General features: G+C 43.2%; 1 protein-coding gene across 2 annotated transcripts in view; it reads right to left on the bottom strand.

Annotated features, from left to right (window-relative positions):
- The window catches only part of OTOA (otoancorin), a 73,278-nt gene that overhangs the window by 14,899 nt on the left and 31,269 nt on the right, over positions 1-27,110 (bottom strand). For both annotated transcript variants that reach the window (XM_018039982.1, XM_018039983.1), the window contains exons 15-23: positions 27,003-27,061; positions 26,710-26,827; positions 23,485-23,558; positions 17,568-17,703; positions 16,418-16,608; positions 14,272-14,365; positions 7,580-7,709; positions 3,769-3,956; positions 1,775-1,930 (exon numbers count right to left, since the gene is read on the bottom strand). In XM_018039982.1, the coding sequence (XP_017895471.1) occupies positions 1,775-1,930; positions 3,769-3,956; positions 7,580-7,709; positions 14,272-14,365; positions 16,418-16,608; positions 17,568-17,703; positions 23,485-23,558; positions 26,710-26,827; positions 27,003-27,061 (1,146 nt within the window). The remainder of the gene's footprint in view (positions 1-1,774; positions 1,931-3,768; positions 3,957-7,579; positions 7,710-14,271; positions 14,366-16,417; positions 16,609-17,567; positions 17,704-23,484; positions 23,559-26,709; positions 26,828-27,002; positions 27,062-27,110) is intronic.

Raw genomic sequence — 27,110 nt, 5'->3', positions numbered from 1 at the left:
ATCCTTTTTTTCTTTATTTCTTTCACCAGTGTTTTATAGTTTTCTATATATAGGTCTTTAGTTTCTTTAGGTAGATATATTCCTAAGTATTTTATTCTTTTCATTGCAATGGTGAATGGAATTATTTCCTTAATTTCTCTTTCTATTTTCTCATTATTAGTGTATAGGAATGCAAGGGATTTCTGTGTGTTGATTTTATATCCTGCAACTTTACTATATTCATTGATTAGCTCTAGTAATTTTCTGGTGGAGTCTTTAGGGTTTTCTATGTAGAAGATCATGTCATCTGCAAACAGTGAGTTTTACTTCTTCTTTTCCAATTTGGATTCCTTTTATTTCTTTTTCTGCTCTGATTGCTGTGGCCAAAAGTGCTGCACTCAATATGCCAGCAAATTTGGGAAACTCAGCAGTGGCCACAGGACTGGAAAAGGTCAGTTTTCATTCCAATCCCAAAGAAAGGCAATGCCAAAGAATGCTCAGACTACCGCACAATTGCACTCATCTCACACGCTAGTAAAGTAATGCTCAAAATTCTCCAAGCCAGGCTTCAGCAATACGTGAACCGTAAACTTCCAGCTGGTCAAGATGGTTTTAGAAAAGGCAGAGGAACCAAAGATCAAATTGCCAACATCTGCTGGATCATCGAAAAAGCAAGAGAGTTCCAGAAAAACATCTATTTCTGCTTTATTGACTAGGCCAAAGCCTTTGACTGTGTGGATTACAATAAACTGTGGAAAATTGTTAAAGAGATGAGAATACCAGACCACCTGACCTGTCTCTTGAGAAACCTGTATGCAGGTCAGGAGGCAACAGTTAGAACTGGACATGGAACAACAGACTGGTTCCAAATAGGAAAAGGAGTACGTCAAGGGTGTATATTGTCACCCTGCTTATTTAACTTATATGCAGAGTACATCATGAGAAACGCTGGGCTGGACGCTCACTCTAGATTCACCCTTATAATGCTCAAAGGGAAGCCTCAAAATCATCAGACTGCTCTAAAAGTAACTGAAGTGTGTGCCAGAACAAAGCCTAGTACTCTTCAAAGGAGAACAACTAAACTGAGTGCTCAAACATGTAAAATTCACAATGCCCATTAGCCCATTAAAATGTTTAGACTTACAAATAAGAAAATATGACCATAATTGGGGGAAAATTAGCTAACAAAAAGACAATGATGAACTTCCCTGGTTGTCCAATGGTTAAGAATCTACCTGCCAATGCAGGGGACACGGGTTTGAGCCCTACTTTGGCAAGATCCCCATATGCCTAGAAGCAACAAAGCCCGTGCACTCCAACTACTTAAGTCCAAGAGCTTAGAGCCCATGTTCCGCAACAAGAGAAGCCACGGGAAAGAGTAGCCCCCCTCACCACAACTAGAGAAAGCCCGTGAGCGGCAGTGAAGATCCAGTGCAGCTAAAATAAATAAATAGGAATGACAATGATGATGAAATTAGAAGCAAAGACTTTCTTTTTTTACAGTTATTTTTTAAGTCTTAATTGAATTTGTTACAATATTGTTTCTGTTTCATGTTTTGTTTTGTTTTTTGCTGTTAGGCATACAGGATCTTAGCCCCCTGGCCAGGGACTGAACCCACATTTCATGCATTGAAAGTAAAGTCTTAACCACTGGACCACCAGGGAAGTCCCCAGCAGCAAAGACTTTTAAAGCTGCTATAATGACTATGCTAAGTATGCTCTAGGATGTAAAGGAAAATATACACACTATTAAGACAGAAATCGAATATTTAAGAGATCCAGCATGTCTACTTACCTGCCCCGGGGTCCACTCTGTCTGCTGGCTGAGGGAAGCCACGGTATCGATGGAGCTGAGATCCAGCTGCTCCAGCTCACTCTCATTAAGAGCCAGGGCAATGCGCCCCAGGGAAACAATATGGTAGTCTCTCCAGTAAGAAGGCATGTCCCAAACCTTCAGGTGGAAAACAAAGCCAGATTAGACTGACCCCTACTGACTGTGGCTTCCCTGATAGCTCAGTTGGTAAAGAATCCACCTGCAGTGCAAGAGACCCCAGTTCAATTCCTGAGTGGGGAAGATCCCCTGGAGAAGGGAAAGGCTACCCACTCTAGTATTCTGGCCTGGAGAGTTCCGTGGACTGTATAGTCGGTGGGGTCCCAAAGAGTCGGACACGATTGAGCAACTTTCACTTTCACTTTTACTGACTGTATTTGAAACTGACATGGGGTAAATTTCTTTAATATATAAAGTTCTCAAACAAATCAATAAGAAAATGATGACTATATTTTTTTAAACAGACAAAAAAACATGAATAGGAAATTCACAAAAGAAGAAACAAACATATGAGAAAAGTTGTCTCAGTCATATTAAAGAAACGTACGTTAACAACAATCAAAGAATAGTAAGTAGGCTGATCGAACTGACAAAGAGTAAAAAAAATGGTCACTTATGGTATCGGAAAGATATGGGATAAAGGATGCCCTCATTTGTTGATGTTAAGAATGTAAATTGGTACATGCTTTTTAGAGGGAAATTTGGCTACATGCATCAAAAGCTTTTAAAACATTTATACTCTTTGATTCAGAAATTCCATCTCTGAGAATTTAGCCTAAGTAAATAATAAGACAAGTGCCCAAAGAAATATGTATAAATATTGAGGCATTAAAAAAAAATAAAGTCTTAAAGTATACCAACTAGATAAATAAATAAAGGCCAACCATAAAGTAGGATATTATGTAGCTATTTAAAATGCTGATATATATTTATATTTCTGATATATAATAATATGTGCTCTACACTGTTAGTGTGGAGAGGAAGCTAGTGAAGAGTTAGTGAGTATGATACTATTTTTTGTAACATATATATGTGAGGTATATGAAATACATGTATGAAATATATAAATATATTTTACATGCATACACAGAAGTCTGGGAAGCTTTGGGTGAACGTACCAAAATATTAAGAGTGCTTGAAAGTAAAAGCAGTAGTCTCTCAGTCGCGTCTGACTCTTTACAACCCCATGGACTAGAGCCCGCCAGCCTCCTCTGTCCGTGGAATTCTCCAGGCAAGAATACTGGAGTGGGTTGCCATGCCCTTCTCCAGGGGATCTTCCCAACCCAGGGATCAAACCCAGGTCTCCCGCACTGCAGGTGGATTCTTTACCATTTGAGCCACCCAGTTATCTCCAGGTAAAAGATTGACTGATTTTCTTCTTTATTATTTTCTGACTTGTCTACAATAAACTTGGATTACTTATATGCAAAACAGACTTATCATTTTAAGGAATTTAATGTCTTAACTCTACAACCATAACTACATAGTGCATGACAATCTTAACAGCTGAAACAAGCCACTCAAGGGAACCTTTATAAAGATGGCAAATTACTTCGAGTTCTCCTTTTATTCCTTTCTGCTCTGTTCTCAGGTGACTTTGCAACAGATTCTGAGAAAGCCTCCTGCAAGCAGCAGTGGGGCTCTCCAAGTGGGGAAAGAAAAGGCATGATTCCTGGAAACTACCTCCGTCAGAGGCACCAGGGTATCCCCAAAATTTGATTTACGGGGCACCCTTCAGATGCCAAGACAGCTCATCCCACCCTCGACAGAGCCCTGAGAGGGAGGAGCTGGGGCTCTCTCAGGCTCACAGGTCACAGCTCTGGCTCGGAGCGGACGCAGTGAGATCCCAACAAGATGACCCAAGTGCAGACTCCATGAGATGGGTCTGTGCTCAGCAGGGCTGGGACCCTGGGCTGGGTCTCCCTCTGTGAGGGCTTCCTCCCTGATGCGGCCTTCACCTGTACTGCCTTCTCCTTCAGCTTCCTCAGCTGAGCCAGGCTGAAGCTCCTGACGGCCCCCAGCAGCTCCACGCTCCTGAGGAACGTGTCCTCCTCCAGGCAGAGCAGGTCTTCGGGGGCCCAGCAGGCATTGGCTTCGGCCAGCTTGATGATGTCATCGGAAGAGGGAGCCACGATGCCATGGCAACCTGAGGAACGGGTGATGTGGAGAAGGAACAGCGGAAAGAGGATTTCAGTAAATGTGAGTCTTTCCTCCTCCCCCGCCCCCGGTGATCAATGGTTGCAGTAACTTTATTTGTTTTTTATTTATTTTTGGCTGTGAGGCCTGTGGGATCTTCATTCCCCGACTAGGGATCGAACCCAGGCCCCCTGCAATGAAAGTGCAGAGTCCCAACCACTGGACTGCCAGGGAATTCCCTGAGTCTACTTCTTTATTGAAGTGAGTAATGTTCTTCTCCAAGCAGATTTACCCAAGAGAAGCGGTGTAGGGTAGAAGCTGAGCTCAGGCACCCAGGGACCAGTTTGAATTAAACTTCTGCTATGTTTTACTAACTCTGTACAAAGCCGCATGCACACCGTAGAAGCTTTGCATCACTCTGACTGGGCAGTAGGAGCTGTTCACTCTGGCTTTAGATTCAAATCCAAAGCTATTTAACCCCTCTGTGCCTCGTACTCCCAGTCTATAAAATGAGGATTAAAATTTTGAATACCTTACAGAATTTTTGTGAGGATGAAACATATCATTACATATAAAGCCAAGTATACAGTAAGCACTCAATACCTGTTAGCCATTTTTATTACTTACACTACCTGTCATAGCCACCCCATACATTTGAGTTTGCAACCCAGAGTTAGAGTTAGGGCTTCCAAAATTATGAGGAAGATGTGCTCCCATCTAAGTGTGGAAAGGGAAGATGACCTGCCTGCCATAAAAGTCTTAGTGGAGGCTGTGGCCCTCCCATCCCAGGAGAGAATAGAAATGGGTCTGTTACATTTTCCTTGGCAACAGCAGAAACCCATCTGCGTCAGTCTTTGAATAAGCTTAACCTTACCTAGTCAAACCATTTACTCACCAATACACAAATGAGATACTGTCTCAGCTGGCCCAGATGTGCACCGTCTGAGAGGAAACCAGGCCCCTTGTCTTAAGAAGAGTCCTGGATTTCCTGTCTTAGTAGCTGACAGCCCCTGATACTGACAGACTCGCCAGCACCACCCAGGGCTGGACATTTCAAGAGCCCTGTGGCCACACCCCTCTCACTGCATCTTCAGTGGAAATTCACTGGACATCAATCAAGAGGCAAAACTGGACCAGGTCGAAGGTACACATGTGGTGCTCAAACACCTTTATCACAGCCCACTTGTAGAATGTAAAAGACCCGTCTCTCCCAGACCCCCTTGGCCCCACTTTCCAATGAAAGCAGGATCCAGTAAAAGTACGGAATTGAGGAGAAAAGAATGGTTTTAAAGTGCAGCAGGGATTTGAGCTTATCACTGCTGTGTTTCCAGGGCTTAGAATAGGGCCTGGCACATAGTAGGTATTCAGCAAATGTTTGTTGAATGAATCAACACACACACGCAAAATTTACCAAAGTGAAACCAAGTAGTAGTTCTGCTAATCCGTTAGTTACTACAATCACAGCAGAAATTAATACCCAGAACCAACCAAAGAAAATGCCAACTAAGCACTGGAGGTAAGGGCCTCCTCCCCGGGTGAGAAAAGTCTTACTTTCTCATCGCCACGAGCACAGGAGGAGCTTATGACAACTGGACTGTTGGGCCGTGAGGGCCGTGGGGGCTAGTAGTGATCTTCACCTGCTTTGGGTTCAATTCCAAGAGCTGCCATTTACTAGCTCTGAGACTTTGGCCGAATCTCTGAGTCTCTTGAAACTCCATTCCCTTTGTCAAGAAATGGGAGGAACATACCACCCACCCCACAGGACAGAGGTGAGGACCCAAGATGAGCATCAATCTGACTGTGATGCTGCTGGGCTTGCTGCCCCATGAAACCCTCACCTTAAGACTTCCTTTACAGGGAGACAAGGCTCCACTGCAGCCACATTGCCCTCCATTTCTCCTTCCTCCCCCAGTCCTGTCCACTCCTCTGTCTGCAGACGTAGCTTCACAAGTCCACTGGCCCCGCTCCCAACTCCCTTGAGTCCTTCCTCAAATGTCACCTTGTGAAACCTTCCTTAGCCCATCTCCTTTCAAATTACAACCCTGCACCCCACACTCTCTGACTCCTGTCCTTGCTTTAATTTCCTTCTTCTTAAAAAAATTTTATTGGAGATAGTTGCTTTACAATGTTGCGTTAGTTTCTGCTGTACAGCAAAATGAATCCGAGATGTATGTCTGCTATATATATTTATCCCCCCTCTTTTTTTGATTTCCTTCCCATTCAGGTCACTCCAGAGCACCAAGCAGAGTTCCCTGAGCTACACAGTAGGTTCTTATTAGTTATCTGTTTTACACATAGGAGTGTATATATGTCAAGCCCAATCTCTCAATTCTTCCTAGCCCCTCTTTCCTCTTGGAAGCAACCTAAATGTCCATCAGCAGAGGAATGGATAAGAAGATATGGTACATATATACAGTGGAATATTAGCCATAAAAAAGGAATGACATTGAGCCATTTGCAGAGACACAGATGGACCCAGAGACTGTCGTGTAGAGTGAAAAAGAGAAAAACAAATATCATGTGTTAACACACATGTGTGGGATCTAGAAAAATGGTACAGAAGAACCTATTTGCAAGCAGGAATAGAGACATAGACAGAGAACAAACAAATTTTCCTTCTCGATAGTTATCACACAACACACTTCGTATTTCACTTATGTCTTCAATTTATTGTCTAGCGACCCCAACCCCACCCCGCCCCTGCCACCACTTGAAAATAAGCTCTATGAAGGCAGGGATTTCTATTTTGTTCGCATAGTTGGTGCTCAAAAATTATTTGCTGCAGGAAACAAAGTAAGCATGGATTGTCAACTATCATTATTACAATTATTCTTTGGTCTGGTTAACTTCGTCTCCTCCTGCTGGACGCAAGTCTACACTTAATAAGTGTACAATAACACTTAGACTAATATCTAATACTTACTGAGCATTTCCTATGTGCCAGGCACTGTTGTGAACATGTTTATAGGTGTATAGGATGTTTAAGGGGCTTCCCTGGTAGCTCAGCTGGTAAAGAATCCACCTGTAATGTAGGAGATCTGGGTTTGATCCCTGGGATCTGGGAAGATCCCCTGGAGAAGGGAATGGATACCCACTCCAGTATTCTGGCCTGGAGAATTCCATGGACTGTATAGTCCATGGGGTTGCAAAGAGTTGGACCCGACTGAGCAACTTTCACTTTCCTAGGTTTAAACCCACCAGTCTTCACAATAATCTAGTGAGGGAGGGACTTTCATTATCCTCATTTTACAGAGGATGAAACCTAAGGCACAGAGAGGTTAGAGAGTTTACCCAAAGTCACACAGTCCACAAGTAGCAGCCCCAGGATTCAAATCCAGTCAGCCTGGTCCCAGCACAGCAATTCATAGTCACACAGACATTTTGGCCCTTAAATCAATTGTTCTGAAATGTTTGTTTCATATGTTCACCCATTAAACTTACTGGGCTAACCGAGGAGAACAAGATATGATTTCAAATCACTTTACAAAGATGCAATTTTTGCCCTGTGGATTTTTGCGACTCATTGTTTTGCAGACACAGCATCCAGTCCCTGGGACAAGGAGTCCGCTTGATGCCAGGAAATCAGCCTTCACCGCTGCCAGGCACAGACTCAGATACTCCAGAAACACTCACCAGGACTGGGGTCAGAGCTGGGGTTCTCCACACTGATGTTCCGAACAGATTCAAAGACAGTCTGGAGGAATTCTTTGGGGGGCAAAGTCCCGGCCATCTTGGAAGCTGTTTGTTGCAGGATGTCAGGAAACTATATGGGGCAGAAAAGATGGCCGACGAGGAACGAATAATAATTAAAGCACATTAAACAGAGACTTAAACCAGAGTTTAAAGTGGAACACTGCTGCATTGCCTCCGTTGTTTTGTTTTTTCTTTATACACACATGCATCATTTTATTGCATTGCAGTATTGCATTTTTACATGTTGAAGGTCTGTGGTAACTCTGTGATGAGCAAATCCATCAGCACCATTTTGCCAACAGCATTTGTTCATTTCAAGTCTCTGTGTCACATTTTGGTAATTTTCACAATATTTCTCACTTCTTCATCATTACTATATTTGTTATGGTGATCTGTGATCCATGACCCTTGATGTCACTATTATAAGTGGGGCACCACAAACCACACCCTTATCAGACAGTGACCTTGATTGATAAATGTAGTGTGTGTTCTGACTGCTTTACCAATGAGCTGTTCCCATCTCTCTCCCTCTCCTCACACGTTCCTATTCTCTGAGACACAACAATACTGAAATCAGGTCAGTTAGTAACCTGACGATGGCCTCTAAGTGTCAGAGTGAACGGAAGAGTCATAAGTCTCACTTTAAAACCTAGAAATGATTAAGCTTCGTGAGGAAAGCATGTCAAAAGCTGAGACAAGCTGAAAGCTAGGCCTCTTGCACCAAACAGTTAAATGAAATCGTGCATGCAAATGAAAAATTCTTGAAGCAAATAAAAAGTCCTACTTAGTGAACACACAGATGATAAGAAACCACAACAGTCTTATTGCTGATGTGGAAAGTTTTAGTGGTCTGGTGTGTACATGAAGTCAATTCAGTCGTGTCCAGCTCTTTGCAACCCTATGGACTATAGTCCACCAGACTCCTCTGTCCACGGGGATTCTCCAGGCAAGAATGCTGGAGTGGGTCACCATGCCATCCTTCAGGGAATCTTCCTGACCCAAGGATCAAACCTGCTTCTCGTATGTCTCCTGCAGTGGAAGGTGGGTTCTTTACCACTAGCGCCACCTGGAAAGCCCTTTAGTGGTCCGGATAGAAGATCAAACCAACCGCAACATTCTTTTAAGCCAAAGACTAATCCAGAGCAAAGTCCAACCTTGAATTCTATGAAGAACTGAGAGGCTGAGAGAGGCGATGAAGCTTCAGGGGAGAAGACTGAAGCTAGAAGAAGTTGGTCCATGAGGTTTAAGAAAAGAAGTCTTCTCTATGAAAGGTTGTTGGTGAACCATGCAAAAACGCCAGGATTCTTGGCCTCCAGAGAAGAATTCAATCTGGGACGAGGCTTGATCGCTCAGAGCTTTTGTGTAATAAAGTTTTATTAAAGTATAAAGGAGATAGAGAAAGCTTCTGACATAGGCATCAGAAGGGGCAGAGAGAGTACCCCCTTGCTGGTGTTAGCAATGGAGTTATATACTCTCTAATTAGTTATTCAGTTCAGTTCAGTTCAGTTCAGTCGCTCAGTCGTGTCCAACTCTTTTCAACCCCATGAATCGCAGCACGCCAGGCCTCCCTGTCCATCACCAACTCCCAGAGTTCACTCAAACTCATAATTAGTTATTACAGTGAATCAAAAGAATATCTGGAGGTTGTAAAGACCTCACTAGACCTACTCCTATAATTTACATTTTAAGATAACAGGATTAGCCAGAAGGTTTTTTCCAGAGACTGTCCTCAAGCAGGATACATTATTGTTCTATAATCCTAAGGAATGTAGAGGGAAAAGAAAGTTTGTCCTTTCTTCCTCCTTGAGAATTCCAGACCCCTCTCTCCTTAGGGTCCCCTAGACTTCTTATCAACCTGCCTAGGAAGTGACTCTCTCATCTATAACATAAAATTTCAAGAGAAGCAGCAAGTGCAGATGTAGAAGCCACATTAAGTTATCCAGAAGATCTAGCTAAGCTAATTAACAAAGATGGCTACACTAAACAGCCTTATATTGGAAAAAGATACCATCTAGGATGCACATAGCTAGAGAAGAGAAGTCAATGCCTGACTTCAAGGCTTGAAAGGACCAGCTGATTCTCTCTTTAGTGGCTAATTCAGCTGGTGACTTTAAGTTGAAGCCAGTTCTCATTTACCATTTCAAAAATCCTAGGGTCCTTAAGTATTATGCTAAATATACTCTCTCTGCACTCTGGAAATGAAACAATAAAGCCTAGATGTCAGCACATCTGAGTGCAGTATGGTTTATTAAATATTTCAAGCCCACTGTTGAGACCCACTACCCAGAAAAAGAGATTCCTTTCAAAATATTACTGTTCATTGACAATGCACTCAAGAGTTCTGATGGAGATGTGCAATGAGATTGATGTTGTTTTCATACTTAACAAAACATCCACTCTGTAGCCCATAGATCAAGGAATACTTTTGGCTTCTTATTTAAATGTTTATTATTCAATTAAATTATTATTATTTTTAAAGCCTTATTATTTAAAAATACATTTCCTAAGACTATGATTGCCACAGATAATAACTCCTCTGATGGATCTGGGGAAAATAAATTGAACCCCTCCTGGAAAGGATGGTTATTCTAGACACCATTAAGAACACTTGTGATTCAAGCAAAGTGGTCAAAACATCAATACTAACAGGGATTTGGAAGAAGTTGATTCCAACCCTTATGGATGACTTTGAGGCATTCAAGACATCAGTGGAGGAAGTAACTGCAGATGTGGTAAAAATATCAAGAGAATTAGAAATAGAAGTGAAGCCTAAAGATGTGACTGAATTGCTGTCATCTCATGATGAAACATTAATGGAGAAGGAGTTGCTTCTTATGGATAAGCACAAAAGTGGTTTCTTGCGATGGAACCTACTCCTGATGAAGATTATTGAAATGACAACAAAGGATTAAGAATATTATAGAATCACAACTTAGTTGATAAAGCAACAGCAAGGTTTGAGAGGATTAATTTCAATTTTGAAAGCAGTTCTGCTGTGGGTAAAATCCTATCAAACAGCATTGAATGCTACAGAGAAATCGTTGGTGAAAGGAAGAGTCGATTGACACATCAAACTTTGTTGCTGTCTTATCTTAGGAAATTAAAACAGTCACCCCAGTCTTCAGCAACCACCACCCTGATCAGTCAGCAGCCACCAACACTGAGACAAGAGTCTCTATCTACAAAACATTAACAACTCACTGAACGCTTAGATGATAGTTAGCATTTTTAGCAATAAAGTATTTTTTATTTAATGTATTTCCATTGTTTTTTAGGCATAATACTATTGCACGCTAATAGACTATAGTATGGTGTAAACACAACTTCCGTATGCACTTGCAAACCAAAAGAAAAAGAAAAATTCATGTGACTCAATTTTTTGCAATACTCACTTTATTGTGGTGGTCAGTAACCAACCCACAATATCTCTGAGGTGTGCTTGTAGCAGCTTCTCATATAAATTTAATTCCTAGCCCAACTAACCTAGTCTCTACAAAGAATCATATAAAATAATATCCAACCTTAGTGCTAATCCAATACATGTTCAAGTATATATTGCTTTCACCCATCAGATTGTAAGAAATTATAAGTGACAATACCTAATGCTAGCCAAGATGTAGGAATTATGTATACTTATTTCTTTATGGGACTATTAGATGGTGCATCATTACCACCCGATAATATCTATAAAAATGTATGTATGCCTGTCTCTTTGGGGGTTGTACTGTTTTTCAATTTGCATTAAAATATATATGTATAAAAGGAGGAGTAAAGAGTTCTCTCTGAGTTCGAGGTAAAGACTAGCAATGAGGGGGCTTCTAGTTGCCCTAAGAAAGGTGCCACTTCTTATCCAGAGCTGATACACTTTTTCAAGACTCAGAATATTATTGGTAAATCTGTCCAAGAGTCCAGAGAATTCATCAAACTCTCCCCTGAAGTTGCATGTGTCCCAAAAGTCAGCCAGGTTACATGTATTCCCTCCTTCTATTCTAATTTTCAGAATCAGAGTCACAGTCTAAGCCAGGAGTTCCCAGTCCAGGCTGTAGGTTAGAAGCACCTGGGAAATTCAGACACTCGGGCCCTACCCTAGAGATTCTGAGACCATTGGTCTGGAGTGGGGCCGTGTATCTGTCCATTTTAGTCCCCTGGGGATTCCCATATGCAGCTAAGGTCACGAGCGGCTGTTCTAAGATAAACAGTTGACTCTTAAGAGAAGATTACACAGCAGAGTATTTTCCATTTTGTATTTTTAAAGGGAGGAGGAGGATTTTTCATAAAGGATGCAGAAGAATCTAGGAAGAGCAACTACCATTGATGGGAGAGGCTGGGGACTCAGAAACACAGAGCCAGGAACTTCACATCCTGTAGCCTTTGATGTATTTGGGATTTTTCTAACCCAAGTATGTATTTCTTGTTCTATTAACATTTCAGTCATTAAAACTAAAAGTAGAATAAGACTGCTGGAAGAAATATCAACAACCTCAGATATGCAGATTATACCACACTAATAGCAGAAAGCAAAGAGGAACTAAAGAGCCTCTTGATGAAGGTGAAAGAGAGTGAAAAAGCTGGCTTAAAACTCAACATTCAAAAACCGAAGATCACGACATCCAGTCCCATCACTTCATGGCAAATACATGGGGAGAAAAATGGAAACAGTGACAGACTTTATTTTCTTGGGCTTCAAAATCCCTGCAGACAGTGACTGCAGCCATGAAATTAAAAGACACTTGCTGATTGGAAGAAAAGCTATGACAAACCTAGACAGCATATTAAAAAGCAGAGACATTACTTTGCTGACAAAGGTCCATCTAGTCAAAGCTATGGTTTTTTCAGTAGTCATGTATGGATATGAGAGTTGGACCATTAAGAAGGCCAAGCACCAAAAAATTGATGCTTTTGAACTATGGTGTTGGAAAAGACTCGTGAGTCCTTTGGACAGCAAGGAGATCAAACCAGTCAATCCTAAAGGAAATCAACCCTGAATATTCACTGGAAGGACTGATGCTGAAGCTGAAGCTCCAATACCTCGGTCATCTGATGTGAAGAGCCAACTCACTGGAAAAGGCCCTGATGCTGTGAAAGATTGAAGGCAGGAGGAGAAGGGGATGACAGAGGATGAGATGGTTGGATGGCATCATCGACTCAATGGGCATGAGTTTGAGCAAACTCCAGGAGACGGTAAAGGACAGGGAAGCCTGGCATGCTGCAGTTCATGGGGTCACAAAGAGTCAGACACGACTGAGTGATAGAACAAAAACAAAAAAGAAAATACAACAAAACACCCACATGCCCACAACCCAGATTAAAAAGTAAAACATCACAAATATAACCGATAGCTCATCCTAGGCCTCCCTCCTTCCCCAGAAGTAACTCTCACTGCAAATTCAGTATTTGATAATTAACCATTCTCATGCACTTTTAAACTTCTATTACATATGGAATTGTTTTGAATGTGCTTAAAATTAATCTAACTAGTATTTATTTACTTAGTATCCTACTGTATGTATTTTTTGCAACTCTTTTTTTTTAATCACACATTGTGTTTCTGAGATTTTAACTATGTTGATACAAAACTTTTTCAATTTTGAAAATTGATTTTTAAAAAAGTTAGATAAACCTACAAGACACATGCATCTGCTGCTTATGACTCTAGGTTTGGACACCCAAAGAGAAGATTTTACCATGACTGGACACAGGAATGTTGCTGTTCTTATGTGAATCTGGGTGACATGCCAGGTATACAGGTACCCTGAGCGAGTATGACAACATACATCTTACATGTGTGCGTACAGAGAATGAAAGTGTGTGGAGGGGCTTTGCAGTCTATCTGACTCTTGTTCAGTACATCCCCTCCTACCCCACCCTCCACCTGCATGGAGGAAATTTCCTGCCCCACTAAGGTGGGCTTGATCATAACTTACTTTGGCTAGTGAAATGTAAGCCCTGGCTTTAAAAAGAACTGCACTTTGCCCTCCCTTTTGTAGAGTTTCAAATTTCCACAGCAAGAAAAACAGGTTCCAGGTAGCCTAGCCCCAGAGGCAGACTCATAGTCCTAGACCTACAGAGCAGTCAGCAAAAAATAAATGTTTCCCGTTCCATGCCATTGAGAGTGTGCAGTTTGTTACACAGCAGGAGATGACAAGTACATGACCATTTGGCACACCTCTCGGCCTTGTCGAACTCTTGGGAAGTTGCTCCAAGGAGAGTGTTACATCCAAAGGCAATGCTCAATTAAGATTTGGTTTTAGATCAAATACGTTTGCCCACGTGACTCCACATACTGGACACACGTGTTGTGTACATATTGTGCTGATGCGTGTAAGCCCTCCAACGGACATGCACGTGGGAAGCACATGGATAGCAGAGTGGCAGCCAAATGACAGCTCCCAGGTCACACACATCTGCCTAGAAGCCACGTGAAAGGCTCAGAGTTCCTTTAGCTGCTGCCTCACTGCCTTTCCCTGAACCTTGGGCATCCTGAAGTGGAGCTGGAAACATCCGAGCTCTAGGAGGCAGGGAAGAGGTTTCCAGAAAGACAAACTGACAGCAAACCCAAGGGAATATAACTAATCACATTTTTCTCTTCTTCAAACTCCTTCAGCCTTCTCTAAGATAGAACATTGAGGTACCTTTGTGGCAACAGAGCTTAATTCATCTCCTGAGAAAAGCGCTAGAAAGGATCCCAAATCCTTCACTGTCTCGGCTGTCCAGTGCTGGGGGAGTCTAGGAGAGAGAATAAGCAGTAAATGGAAAGGTCGTGCTCTTGCCCTTGTTCCGCAGCATCTTTTTCTTTTAGGAAAAGATTATCTATATACCTGGAGAAGCTTTCAATCATGTGGTCCACATCCCTAACCAAGAAAACTGACATGTGATGTAGGCTGACCAATGAGAATCATCCTGGGGATTTTTGATGGAACTATGAAAGAAACTCTCTTTCTTCTGGTATCTCTAGCAATAAAAAGGATATTGCAGGCGAATACTATCACCAAATGGGGAAAATAAAGGCCACATCCGAGAACACAGAGCTGAGAGGTGGGAGGAACGTTTTCCTGATGACATCATTTGAGCCCCTGGATCCAGCCATGCCTGAAGTCACATTCACTTCTAAACTCAACCAACTCCCATTTTTTAGTGTGAATTGAGCTCCTGAATTTCTTTCATTTGCATCAGAGTGTTTCCTTCCTCCCTTTCCTCAACAGAAAAGTAATGCTATATTTGTTCCTTTTATAATTACCATTATAAGTCTCATCCTATAGCAAGATAAAATTTCCTCTCAAACTTGGCAGAATAATAACTTGCCAGGATCCTGGCACTGACCCAGGATCCACTGTTATTCTTACAGAGACACAAATGTCTACAGGGACGTCCCCCACACTATCCCTAAAGGATGTCTGGTGATATCTCTAAAGGAGATCTGCCTAATTAGCAGTGATTATCCTTCTGCTAGGACCAAGGCAAACCATCCCTGGCCAAAAAACCTCCCTTTATCTCTTTCATTAACAATAATATCCCATTAGACTGTAAGTTCCATGACAACAGGTAATAACACATGTAATAATAACAACTGAATCTTCATTCCTGCTGATAAAACAGTTGTCAAATACTCAGTTCTATGGGCCGAGCACTGTTGTAAGTCCTTTGCATGCATTAACTCAGCTAATCGTAACAACAGCCCTGTGGGGACTCTCGCTGCCCCCATCCTGCAGATGCAAAAATAAAATGTGAAAAGACTAAGTAGCTTTTCCCAGATCACACAGGCGGTAGATGATAGAAAAATTTAACCTAGGGACTCAGGCTCCCAAGTCCTGGCTCTTAAACTCTATATAATATTAAGTGCCTGGGCCACAGTAACTACTCCAAAGACATTTGTTGTCTTACCATTAACTGATGTCTGCTGCTGCTGCTGCTAAGTTGCTTCAGTCATGTCTGACTCTGTGGGATCCCAGAGACAGCAGCCCACCAGAATCCCCGTCCCTGGGATTCTCCAGGCAAGAACACTGGAGTGGGTTGCCATTTCCTTCTCCAATGCATGAAAGTGAAAAGTGAAAGTGAAGTCGCTCAGTCGTATCCAACTCTTAGCGACCCCATGGACTGCAGCCTACCAGGCTCCTCCGTCTAGGCCATAATCAAATCTGACCTAACTTCAGAAAATTCTGCATGGGAAAGGACAGCTCTGTTTTCCCCCAGGGAGTTCTCACTCACCCAGAGCTGACAGTGCCTCAGTTATTTGTATTATTATTGTTGTTGTTGTTTTAACAACAATAACAATAACACCTCCTTGCATTTGTAAAGTGCCATCTTTTTTTTTCAAAGTTTATTTTTTGGCTGCATCTCACAGCATGTGGGATCTTAGTTTCCCAATCAGGGACTGAACCCACTCCCCTTGCCTTCAAAGCACGGTACTAGACCACCAGAGAAGTCCCATAAAGTGCCATCTTTTTTGAGACTCCTGCCCTTTCCATAAGCCAAGATGTATTGGTGACAACCACATGAGGCCTGAAGAGAAGCTATCATTCTCACTTTATAGGGAATCTGAGAAGCCCATGGAGGGAGGAGCCTGGTAGGCTACAGTCCACGGGGTCACAAAGAGTCAGACGCGACAGAGCGACTTCACCTTCACCTTCACCTGAGTCCAAAAGAAGAAAGGTCAAGTTTCCAGAATAAATCTCAGGGTCTAACCTCATCACAAGTTAGAGACTCTGCTTTGAGGCGGAAGAGCCAGGGCCGGGGGCCCCTTGGCCAGAAGCCCCACCCCAGCCCCAGAGCCCGCCTCACCCATGCTGTTTCAGAAGCCTCAGCCTCACCGCCGCCTTCTGCTGGGGGCTGAGGTCCAGGCAGTCTCTGAGACCACGCAGGGCGGTGGCCCAGGCTCTGGGGGACAACCCGTGGCGGATGACAGCTGCTGGCAGGTGACAGAGCAAGTTCCCCAGGATGTCCACGGTGTACTCGTCAGCAATGATGTAGCTCTGAAATTGACAAATGGAGCTGGTGGAAAGGGCCTGTGGGGTTCCAGATCATGATCCCATAAAATACTTCCTGACCCCAAACCTCACCAAGGTTCCAGGATCCGAACCACCTACCCTACCATGGCTTCACACAAGGCCTAATTTCACCCCAAGGGAGTAGGCCTCAGAAGTCTGGGCGACCACACGGAGTAGGGGCAGGTGTGGGCAGAAGACGTGTCCATCGTGAGCACTCACTCACTCACTGAGGCTGCGGTCACTGTCGCTGGTGTTGCTCTGGGGACACCCCATTGTTCAGTACCCATTATGATGAGAGTACAGCAGTAACAGTACTTTCAAGTTTGTAGGCCCTTGGAAGCCTCCAAAGCTCTTTCTCAAAATGACAAAAATCGCTAACATTTATTCAGTGCTTACTGTGTGCTCAGCACTGTTGTAAGTGTTTCCAGGTCTTACTCTCTTCATCTTCAAAGTAACTGTACAAGTACTAATATCATCAACTTTTTCAAGATAAAGAAACTGCCAGCTTGGCCCTTTGAGCCTTTGCATTAAACAATATATTACCTATTTCATGTCCTCAAGAGCTCTATGAACAAAGTGCTACTGTACCCATTTTACAGATGAGGAGACTGAGGTTCAAGGACGGGAACTGACCTGCCCAAAGCCACAAAACCAACCACTGGCAGAGACTTGTCCAGAGCCCAGACTCTGTGTACTGTGCTCTTTCCAGTCCTCCAGGGCGGCCTCCCCTCATTCAGGCCCCAGAATGGAAGTCCCCAGAACCAGTGGCCAAGAGTGTCCCACCCAGTGGTTTCAGAGCCAGCTTTGAGACCCACAAATCAAACTTCCAGCCCTCACATCAGACCTGAGAACACAGCCAGCTCCCCTGAGGGCTCCCCAGGATGCCCTCAGGCCCCAGAGGGGAAGGGTCACGAGTCAAAGTGTCCCAGGAAGAGTTTCCTTACCAGGCACTGCTGCACTTTCTTGAGGACGGAATTTTTTTTGTGGGAATCCAAAACCAAGGAGTCCAACTGACTCTTCCCCAGGCTGATCAGGAAGGGCACACACTGAGATGCTGGGAGAGAAGCCAGGTAGCGAGCCCTGGAGAGAGATGGGGGAATGAGGGAAGGAAAACAGGGGCTGCTCTGTATTTGCCCAAGAGCTTATCACAGAGCTGATCCTTAAGTGTTGGTTCTCCCCAGTGATGTCCTGGCTCCTCTGAGCAGGGAGCAAGCCTCCCACTCATCATTTTCCTTTTTGACTGGCAGGAAACAAACTTCCCATAATGCTCTTCTCTCACAGGTGGAAACAAGTTTCCCATCATGCTCCTCTTCCATGACCCAACAGCAAGATATGAGAACAGGCTCTCCATAGACAGAAGCTGCCTGCTGGACTGGTTGAGGGGGAATGAGGAGAAAGGAAATGAAAAACCAGAAGAAGAAAGAGACAAAGAGGAGAAAAAAATGAAATAGAAAGTGGAGGGAAAAAGATGAGGAGAGAGGGGGAGAGAAATGACTCCCAATTCCGTCAACTCCAGGATTCTCTAGGGCAAAGAAACAGAGACCAGTTAATAAAACACATTATTTCATCTAGTAATGGATGGAAGGAAGAAAATTAAATGGCTCTATCATGAAGGATGATGCGGGGACCAGCCAGGGAAGCCCCTCTGAAAGGAGTACTGTTTGAGATGAGAACTCTCCTCCAAGCTCTTGACCTTATATTCTCAAGATAAGCAATATTTCCCCCAATGGGGAGAAACTGGTTCAGGGAGAAAGAGGGAATAGGGGTGGGGAATATTCATTATTACAGTGATTTGTGACCTGCCTAAGCTCAATCCTACTCAACACAATCTTACTCCTTATAATTTCTCTCATTATGGAGAAATTAAATTTTACTACTTTGGGAGGCAATAATGAAATAAAGGTTGAGAAAGATCCAGGTGGCATCATTGCCACTTCACTATTCCAAAACCAAATTCAACCTCCTCCTTTCAAACATGTTCTGCCTTCTCTCTGCCATCCAAGACTCCTTCATTTCTTTATCCTTACATCTTCCTTTGCTGGCTCCTCAATGATACTCAAATCTGTTCTTGTCTCTCCATTCCTAATGTCACTGTCTTATTTATTTTTTCATTCATTCAATCAGAGGGCTTCCCTGGTAGCTCAGACAGTAAAGAATCTGCTTGCAGTGCAAGATACCTGGATTCAACCCCTGGGTTGGGAAGATACCCTGGAGAAGGGAATGGCAACCCACTCCAGTATTCTTGCCTGGATAGTTCCATGGACAGAGGAGCCTGGCAGGCTACAGTTCAGTTCAGCTCGGTTCGGTCGCTCAGTCGTGTCCGACTCTTTGCGACCCCACGAATCGCAGCACGCCTGGCCTCCCTGACCATCACCATCTCCCGGAGTTCACTCAAACTCACTTCCATTGAGTCAGTGATGCCATCCAGCCATCTCATCCTCTGTTGTCCCCTTCTCCTCCTGCCCTCAATCCCTCCCAATCAGGGTCTTTTCCAATGAGTCAGTTCTTTGCATGAGGTGGCCAAAGTATTGGAGTTTCAGCCTCAACATCAGTCCTTCCAATGAACACCCAGGACTGATCTCCTTTAGGATGGACTGGTTGGATCTCCTTACAGTCCAAGGGACTCTCAAGAGTCTTCTCCAGCACCACAGTTCAAAAGCATCAATTCTTCGGTGCTCAGCTTTCTTCCAAGTCCAACTCTCACATCCATATATGACCACTGGAAAAACCATAGCTTTGACTAGACAGACCTTTGTTGGCAAAGTAATATCTCTGCTTTTTAATATGATATATACGTTTGTCATAACTTTCCTTTTAAGGAGTAAGCGTCTTTTAATTTCGTGGCTGCAATCAACATCTGCAGTGATTTTGGAGCCCCAAAAAATAAAGTCTGACACTGTTTCCCCCTCTATTTCCCATGAAGTGATGGGACCAGATGCCATGATCTTCGTTTTCTGAATGTTGAGCTTGAAGCCAACTTTTTCACTCTCCTCTTTCACTTTCATCAAGAGGCTTTTAGTTCCTCTTCACTTTCTGCCATAAGGGTGGTGTCATCTGCATATCTGAGGTTATTGATATTTCTCCTGGCAATCTTGATTCCAGCTTGTGCTTCTTCCAGCCCAGCGTTTCTCATGATGTACTCTGCATATAAGTTAAATAAGCAGGGTGACAATATACAGCCTTGACGTACTCCTTTTCCTGTTTGGAACCAGTCTGTTGTTCCATGTCCAGTTTAAACTATTGCTTCCTAACCTGCATATATGTTTCTCAAAAGGCAGGTCAGGTGGTCTGGTATTCCCATCTCTTGAAGAATTTTCCATAGTTTATTGTGATACACACAGTCAAGACTAGGCTTTGGCATAGTCAATGAAGCAGAAATAGATGTTTTACTGGAACTCTCTTGCTTTTTCAATGATCCAGTGGATGTTGGCAATTTGATCTCTGGTTCTTCTGCCTTTCCTAAAACCAGCTTGAACATCTGGAAATTCATTGTTCACATATTGCTAAAGCCTGGCTTGGAGAATTTTGAGCATTACTTTACTAGCATGTGAGATGAGTGCAATTGTGCGGTAGTTTGAGCATTCTTTGGCATTGCCTTTCTTTGGGATTGGAATGAAAACTGACCTTCTCCAGTTCTGTGGCCACTACTGAGTTTTCCTAATGTGCTGGCATATTGAGTGCAGCACTTTCACAGCATCATCTTTCAGGATTTGAAATAGCTCCACTGGAATTCCATCACCTCCACTAGCTTTGTTCATAATGATGCTCTCTAAGGCCCACTTGACTTCACATTCCAGGATGTCTGGCTCTAGGTGAATGATCACACCATTGTGATTATCTGGGTCGTGAAGATCTTTTTTGTACAGTTCTTCTGTGTATTCTTGCCATCTCTTCTTAATATCTTCTGCTTCTGTTAGGTCCATACCATTTCTGTCCTTTATCGAGCCCATCTTTGCATGAAATGTTCCCTTGGTATCTCTAATTGTCTTGAAGAGATCTCTAGTCTTTCCCATTCTGTTGTTTTCCTCTATTTCTTTGCATTGATTGCTGAGGAAGGCTTTCTTATCTCTTCTTGCTATTCTTTGGAACTCTGCATTCAGATGCTTATATCTTTCCTTTTCTCCTTTGCTTTTTGCTTCTCTTTTTTTCACAGCTATTTGTAAGGCCTCCTCAGACAGCCATTTTTCTTTTTTGCATTTCTTTTCCATGGGGTGGTCTTGATCCCTGTCTCCTGTACAATGTCACAAACCTCCGTTCATAGTTCATCAGGCACTCTATCTATCAGATCTAGTCCCTTAAATCTATTTCTCACTTCCACTGTATAATCATAAGGGATTTGATTTAGGTCATATCTGAATGGTCTAGCGGTTTTTCCTGCTTTCTTCAATTTAAGTCTGAATTTGGCAATAAGGAGTTCATGATCTGAGCCACAGTCAGCTCCCGGTCTTGTTTTTGCTGACTGTATAGAGCTTCTCCATCTTTGGCTGCAAAGAATATAATCAATCTGATTTCAGTGTTGACCACCTGGTGATGTCCATGTGTAGAGTCTTCTCTTGTGTTGTTGGAAGAGGGTGTTTGCTATGACCAGTGCATTCTCTTGGCAAAACTCTATTAGCCTTTGCCCTGCTTCATTCTGTACTCCAAGGCCAAATTTGCCTGTTATTCCAGGTGTTTATTGACTTCCTACTTTTGCATTCCAGTCCCCTATAATGAAAAGGACATCTTTTTTGGGGTGTTAGTTCTAAAAGGTCTTGTAGGTCTTCATAGAACCATTCAACTTCAGTTCTTCAGCGTTACTGGTTGGGGCATAGGCTTGGATTACTGTGATATTGAATGGTTTGCCTTGGAAACTAACAGAGATCATTCTGTTGTTTTTGAGACTGTATCCAAGTACTGCATTTCTGACTCTTTTGTTGACCATTATGGCTACTCCATTTCTTCTAACAGATTCCTGCCCACAGTAGTAGATATAATGGTCATCTGAGTTAAATTCACTCATTCCAGTCCGTTTTAGTTCACTGATTCCTAGAATGTCGACGTTCACTCTTGCCATCTCCAGTTTGACCGCTTCCAATGTGCCTTGATTCATGGACTTAACATCCCAGGTTCCTATGCAATATTGCTGTTTACAGCATTGGACCTTTCTTCTATCACCAGTCACATCCACACCTGAGTACTGTTTTTGCTTTGGCTCCTTCCCTTCATTCTTTCTGGAGTCATTTCTCCACTGATCTCCTGTAGCATATTGGGCACCTACAGACCTGGGGAGTTCCTCTTTCAGTATCCTATCATTTTACCTTTTCATACCATTCATGAGGTTCTCAAGGCAAGAATACTGAAGTGGTTTGCCATCCCTTCTCCAGTGGACCACATTCTGTCAAGCTACAGTTCATGGGGTCACAAAGCGTCGGACATGACTGTGCGACTAACACTTTCACTTTCACACTTTACTTTTACTCATTCAGCAAATATATAATAAGCATCTGCGGCATGCCAGGGCTTCCCAGGTGGCACTAGTGGTAAAGAACCCGCTTTCCAGCACAGAGGATGTAAAGAGACATGGGTTCAATCCCTGGATCAGGAAGACCCCCTGGAGGAGGCCATTGCAACTCACTCCAGTCTTCTTGCCAGGAGAATCTCATGGACAGAGGAGCCTAGTGGGCTACAGTCCATAGGGTAGCAAAGAGTTGGACACAGCTGAAGTGACTTAGCAGGCATGCCTGCTGTATGCCAAGCACTGTGCTGGGCACCAGCTACCAACATGAATAAGACATGAGCGGCAGGTCCCTACCGTCAGGATTCTCTAGGGGGAAGAAACACAGAGACCAATTAATAAAACAGATTGTTTCAGCTAGTAATGAATGGAAGGAAGAAAATTAAATGGCTCTATCATGGAGGATGATGTGGGGACAGCCAGGGGAACCCCTCTGAAGGGAGTGCTGTTTGAGCTGAGACACGGATATGTGGAATAAGACAACCGTGCCAAGGTCAAGTTTATAGAAATAAGCCTCCACTGTCTCTCTCCTTCCAGCCAGGCCCCCCGCACTCCATCCTCTCTATGGACCGTGATGATGATCTCTCTGAAACATAGAACTGTGCCCAGAATACAAAACATCCCGGAGTGTCACACAAGCCCTCCCTGACCTCTCTGGCCTTCTCATTTGAGCCCCTGGATCCAGCTATGCCTGGAGTCCACCCCTGGATTTTCCTGAACACAAAATTACCTTTTATTGTCTAAGCCAGTTTGAGTTAAGGTTCTGTTACTTTCAATCAAATATCAGCTTGATATTATAGTTGGCTTAATGCTTTTCTGTTTTTCCTCCATGAGAATGTAGGCTTTTATAAGGGGAAAATTGACTTACCTCTTAGAACTTAGTATGTAGTAAGTACTCAACAAATATTTTTAATTCAGTGAAGACAATGGCAGCAAAAGAAGGAAGAGGGAAATAAAGAGAAACAGAGAAACTGTGTCCAGACCATATTTAAAAAGCAGGGCTGCCCCCCAGGCCTGAACACCCACTCATCTTGGGAGAAATCCCACTGTTCACATTAGTCCTGATTCCCCTGCCTGGACCCAACCGTGAAACCAGCTCAGATGCGACCTGCTTTACTGGCATTCACTCATTCAAGCTCAGGTTGCCTTGGCTTTGGTTTTTCAATAACAAGAAAAAGCAAGAGAGTCTGCCTGAAACATCAACATGGGGCTCAGAATTTATATGCTGGACCTCAAGGATTTAACAGTCGAAGGCACTCCCTACTTGCTTCCAGTTCGTCACCAACACCCAGGGAAAGAGAGTCACTTTGGCTTTAAGGACACCCGCCAATCATACTGCCGAAAAGGGGGACTTGGTGTTCACTTACGGAAGTGCAGCCAAGAGGAAGGGTGGCATAGAGGACCTGGAAACCTCCCAGTATTTCCACGCCAAACAGTTAACCTGAAAGATTAAAGCAGTTCTAGGAATTGAGTCCAATAAGACCAAACACAGATTGTGCTTTCGGAGGGTCAGACACTGTTTTAAGTGCTTTGAATACATTCACTTATTAACTTATATGTTCACTTTAACACCCTAAGATGTAGATAACACTATTACACCAAGTTTATGGATGAGGAAACTGGGGCAAGAACAAGATGCCCACAAAAATTTAAGTCTGAGAATGCTCACCACAGTTTCTTTCATAACTACAAATGAGATGTGACCTTAAGATACATCACTAGGGAACTAAGTAAATTATAGTATAGTCATATGGTGGAATATTACACAACCATTTTGTTTCCATATGGTAGATTTCTGTGTGTGTGTATCATATAAATTTAAACAGAACGTTGTGTATGGTATGAGCTTATTTGTGTTTTTTAAATTACATGTAGATATGCTTTAGATATACCAAAAATTCTCCAAGTCAATAGCAAACTTCCTCTGTAGTTATACCTCTGAAGCCGCATGACTGACATTTGAGGCAGGATAAATCCACGTTGCAGGAGCTGTCCTCAGGATCATGGGATGGTTAAGTAGCATCCCTGGCCTCTACCTACTAGATGCCAGTAGCATCTCCCCCAGGTGTCATGAAAACAGGTGTTTCCAGATATGTCCAAAGGGTTCCCTATTGAGAACTATGCTCTAGGGGAAATTTTACTTTCTCTCTATTGTTTTGTTTTATAATAATTATGTGTTTTCAGCAAAAAGATAAACAATAAAGGCAAATTTTCTAGTTACTGGTATCTGAAGGTTCTTAGAACTGGGCAGAGTCAGGTAAGGTTTATGGAGACATCTCTTCCTATTTGAAGGTGCAGGTATTCCTCAAAGCGGGCCTGAACTCCATCCATTGCATCAGTTGGATGAGTGGAAGGAGACAGCCACGCCAAGGTCCAGGTTACAGAAATTACCTGCTTCCCGCCCTACCCGGGCAAGGCTTTTTGTAGATTTCAGTGGTTCTCACCAGGGAACTGTTAAAATGAAAAGTATCAGGCTTCATACCAGGAGCCCCAGGGAAACTCCGCAAGTGGGGCTCTGTATTCTTCAAGTTTTGCTGAGGTATAATCAATATGCAGAGAATTACACATATTTAATGCATACTCTTTGATGAGACGAGCACAGGCAAACACCCGTGATGGCAGGCACACAGTCAGGGTAATAGGCGTGCCCAGCATCTCCCAAAGTGTCCTTCTGTCCCTTTGCTTTGGTTCTTTAGAAAGAGCACATAACTTGAGAGCAACCCTCTTAGCAAATTGCGAAGTGCAGATACCATATTGTGAACTGCAGGTGCTGTGTGGTACTGCTAACAGCTGCTGCTAAGTCGCTCCAGTCATGTCTAGCTCTGTGCGACCCCATAGACGGCAGCCCACCAGGCTCCCCCATCCCTCGGATTCTCCAGGCAAGAACACTGGAGTGGGTTGCCATTTCCTTCTCCAATGCATGAAAGTGAAAAGTGAAAGTGAAGTCGGGCAGTCGTGCCCGACTCTTAGCGACCCCATGGACTGCAGCCCACCAGGCTCCTCCGCCCATGGGATTTTCCAGGCAAGAGCACTGAAGTGGGGTGCCATCGCCTTCTCTGCTGTGTGGTACAGCACATCACAACTCACTCACCCAGCAGAACTGAAACGTGCTGCACAGCAAACAAGCCTTCCAAGCAGTGCTGATGCAAGCTCGGCTTTGAGAACCACTGACAGAACAAACAATCCGAGGGAATGACAGGCTTCATTAAAATTTTGCACACTATTGTAATGATTTCAAAGGATTATATAGTTGGCTTTACCCTTCCTGGCTCTCGGGGAGAAATTTCTCTTTTCATTTTGCAAATATTTTGCAAATATTTTGCAAATTGTTGCAAATATTTTCTAATTTTCCTTGTTATGGCTGCTTAGATGCACCCATCATTTAAAAGTGGGACATTTAACTTCCAAATACATGGGTGTTTTTAAGTATCCTTGATATTAATTTTCTCATTTAAATGCTTTCTTCTCTGCAATCACCCTCTTTGTTTTTTCAGTCTTTTAACTTTATTGAGGTTTTCAATGGCTAAGTCAAAGAGCTCTCTCAGTAAATGTTACATTGCACATGAAAATATGTGGGTTATTTTCAAATATCTTCTAATATTGATCTCTAACACAATTCCACAGTGATAAGAGAACAGACCCTGTATGGCTTCAATGCCTCTAGACCAGGAAATGTTTGCACTTTGTTTTATGTCCCTGGATATGTTCCAGTGTCTCCTGATTTATAGTCTACCAGAACTTGAATAGAATCTATATCCTGCTGTTGTGTGAAAATTGTATAAATCTTAATTATGTTGAATTGGTTCATAATGCTTTTCAGGTCTACTGTAAACTTTCTGCCTACTCATTCTATTAATTTTTGAGAGTTTGATATAGAAACTCCAATCTGAAATTATCTACTTAAAAAAATTATTGTAATATATAGTGGAACTGTGTGTGACTTCGTTCTGTATTTTCCAAGTCTCCTTGGAAATGTGTTATCATACTTCCATAATTTAAAAAAGAAAAAGAAAAAAGTATAAGATTTTAAAAAATAATAAAAAATAAAAATATATGGAAGGGGAAAAAAAGAAAATGTTATTGCTTGGAAACATTTCATTCAGATCTGAAATGCACAGGCCATGTGCTCACCCTCTCAGACACTATACAGCTCGCTGCTTACACTCCAAGTCCAAACGCTGCTCCCCAGGCCTGCTTTCACTTGCTTAGATACAGTGAAAATCAGGCACTGCTTCTGGTCTCCCCAAAGAGTTAAAGAGGCTACCCCTGGAAAGGGTAGGAAGGCAGATGAGGGTGTGAGGAGCACTCCCAGGAGCATAATTGTGAACATGCAAAAATGGTCTACTTGCCAGCTGAAATCTGAGGTTCACATCTGGGTATAGAATAGCCCGTCTGCTGAGACTCTGGCTGCAGAGGCATGGGTATGTGGAGCTCTTAAAACAGAAATTAGAGAAAAGCTGGCTCAATACCTGGCCCCATATCATCACCTGCATCAGTAATCTGGCACGAGTATCTTAAGACACCACAGTTAATCCACCCGGTGACCGGGGTAGGGAGAGAGAATGAGAAGCAGGGAAGGGCTTTGATGGTACCTGATACAGTGAAAGCAGAGAGAAGTTGTTCTCGAAATACTGGAAGTGAGCCAGAAAGGAGTCGGCGCTCATGGCGTCAATGTGGGGGCACGTCACACCTTTGAGCAGCTGCCCTGCACTAGAAAACGAGACAAGGGGCCCAGGAGAAAGGGGCGGCAGGGAAGAGGAAAGAAGGAGCAAGCGCAGGCAGATCTGAACCGACACCCACGGCAGGCAGGACTTCGACTCTCCCTCCTGGGGAATCAGGCTCCTGGAGAGGGACACTGCAGTGGGCTCGTCAGTCCCAGGCTCACCTCAGGAGCTCCTCAGGTCTCCTGGTCGTTTCGGACAGAAGCTCAAACAGGAACAAGGCCTGAGGGAAGAGGATGATTGCCACTTTGATGGAGCACTCATGGGCCATC

Source organism: Capra hircus, chromosome 25, assembly GCF_001704415.2.
Source record: "Capra hircus breed San Clemente chromosome 25, ASM170441v1, whole genome shotgun sequence".
Lineage (NCBI taxonomy): Eukaryota > Metazoa > Chordata > Mammalia > Artiodactyla > Bovidae > Capra > Capra hircus.
This window is presented reverse-complemented; position numbering and strand designations above follow the sequence as displayed.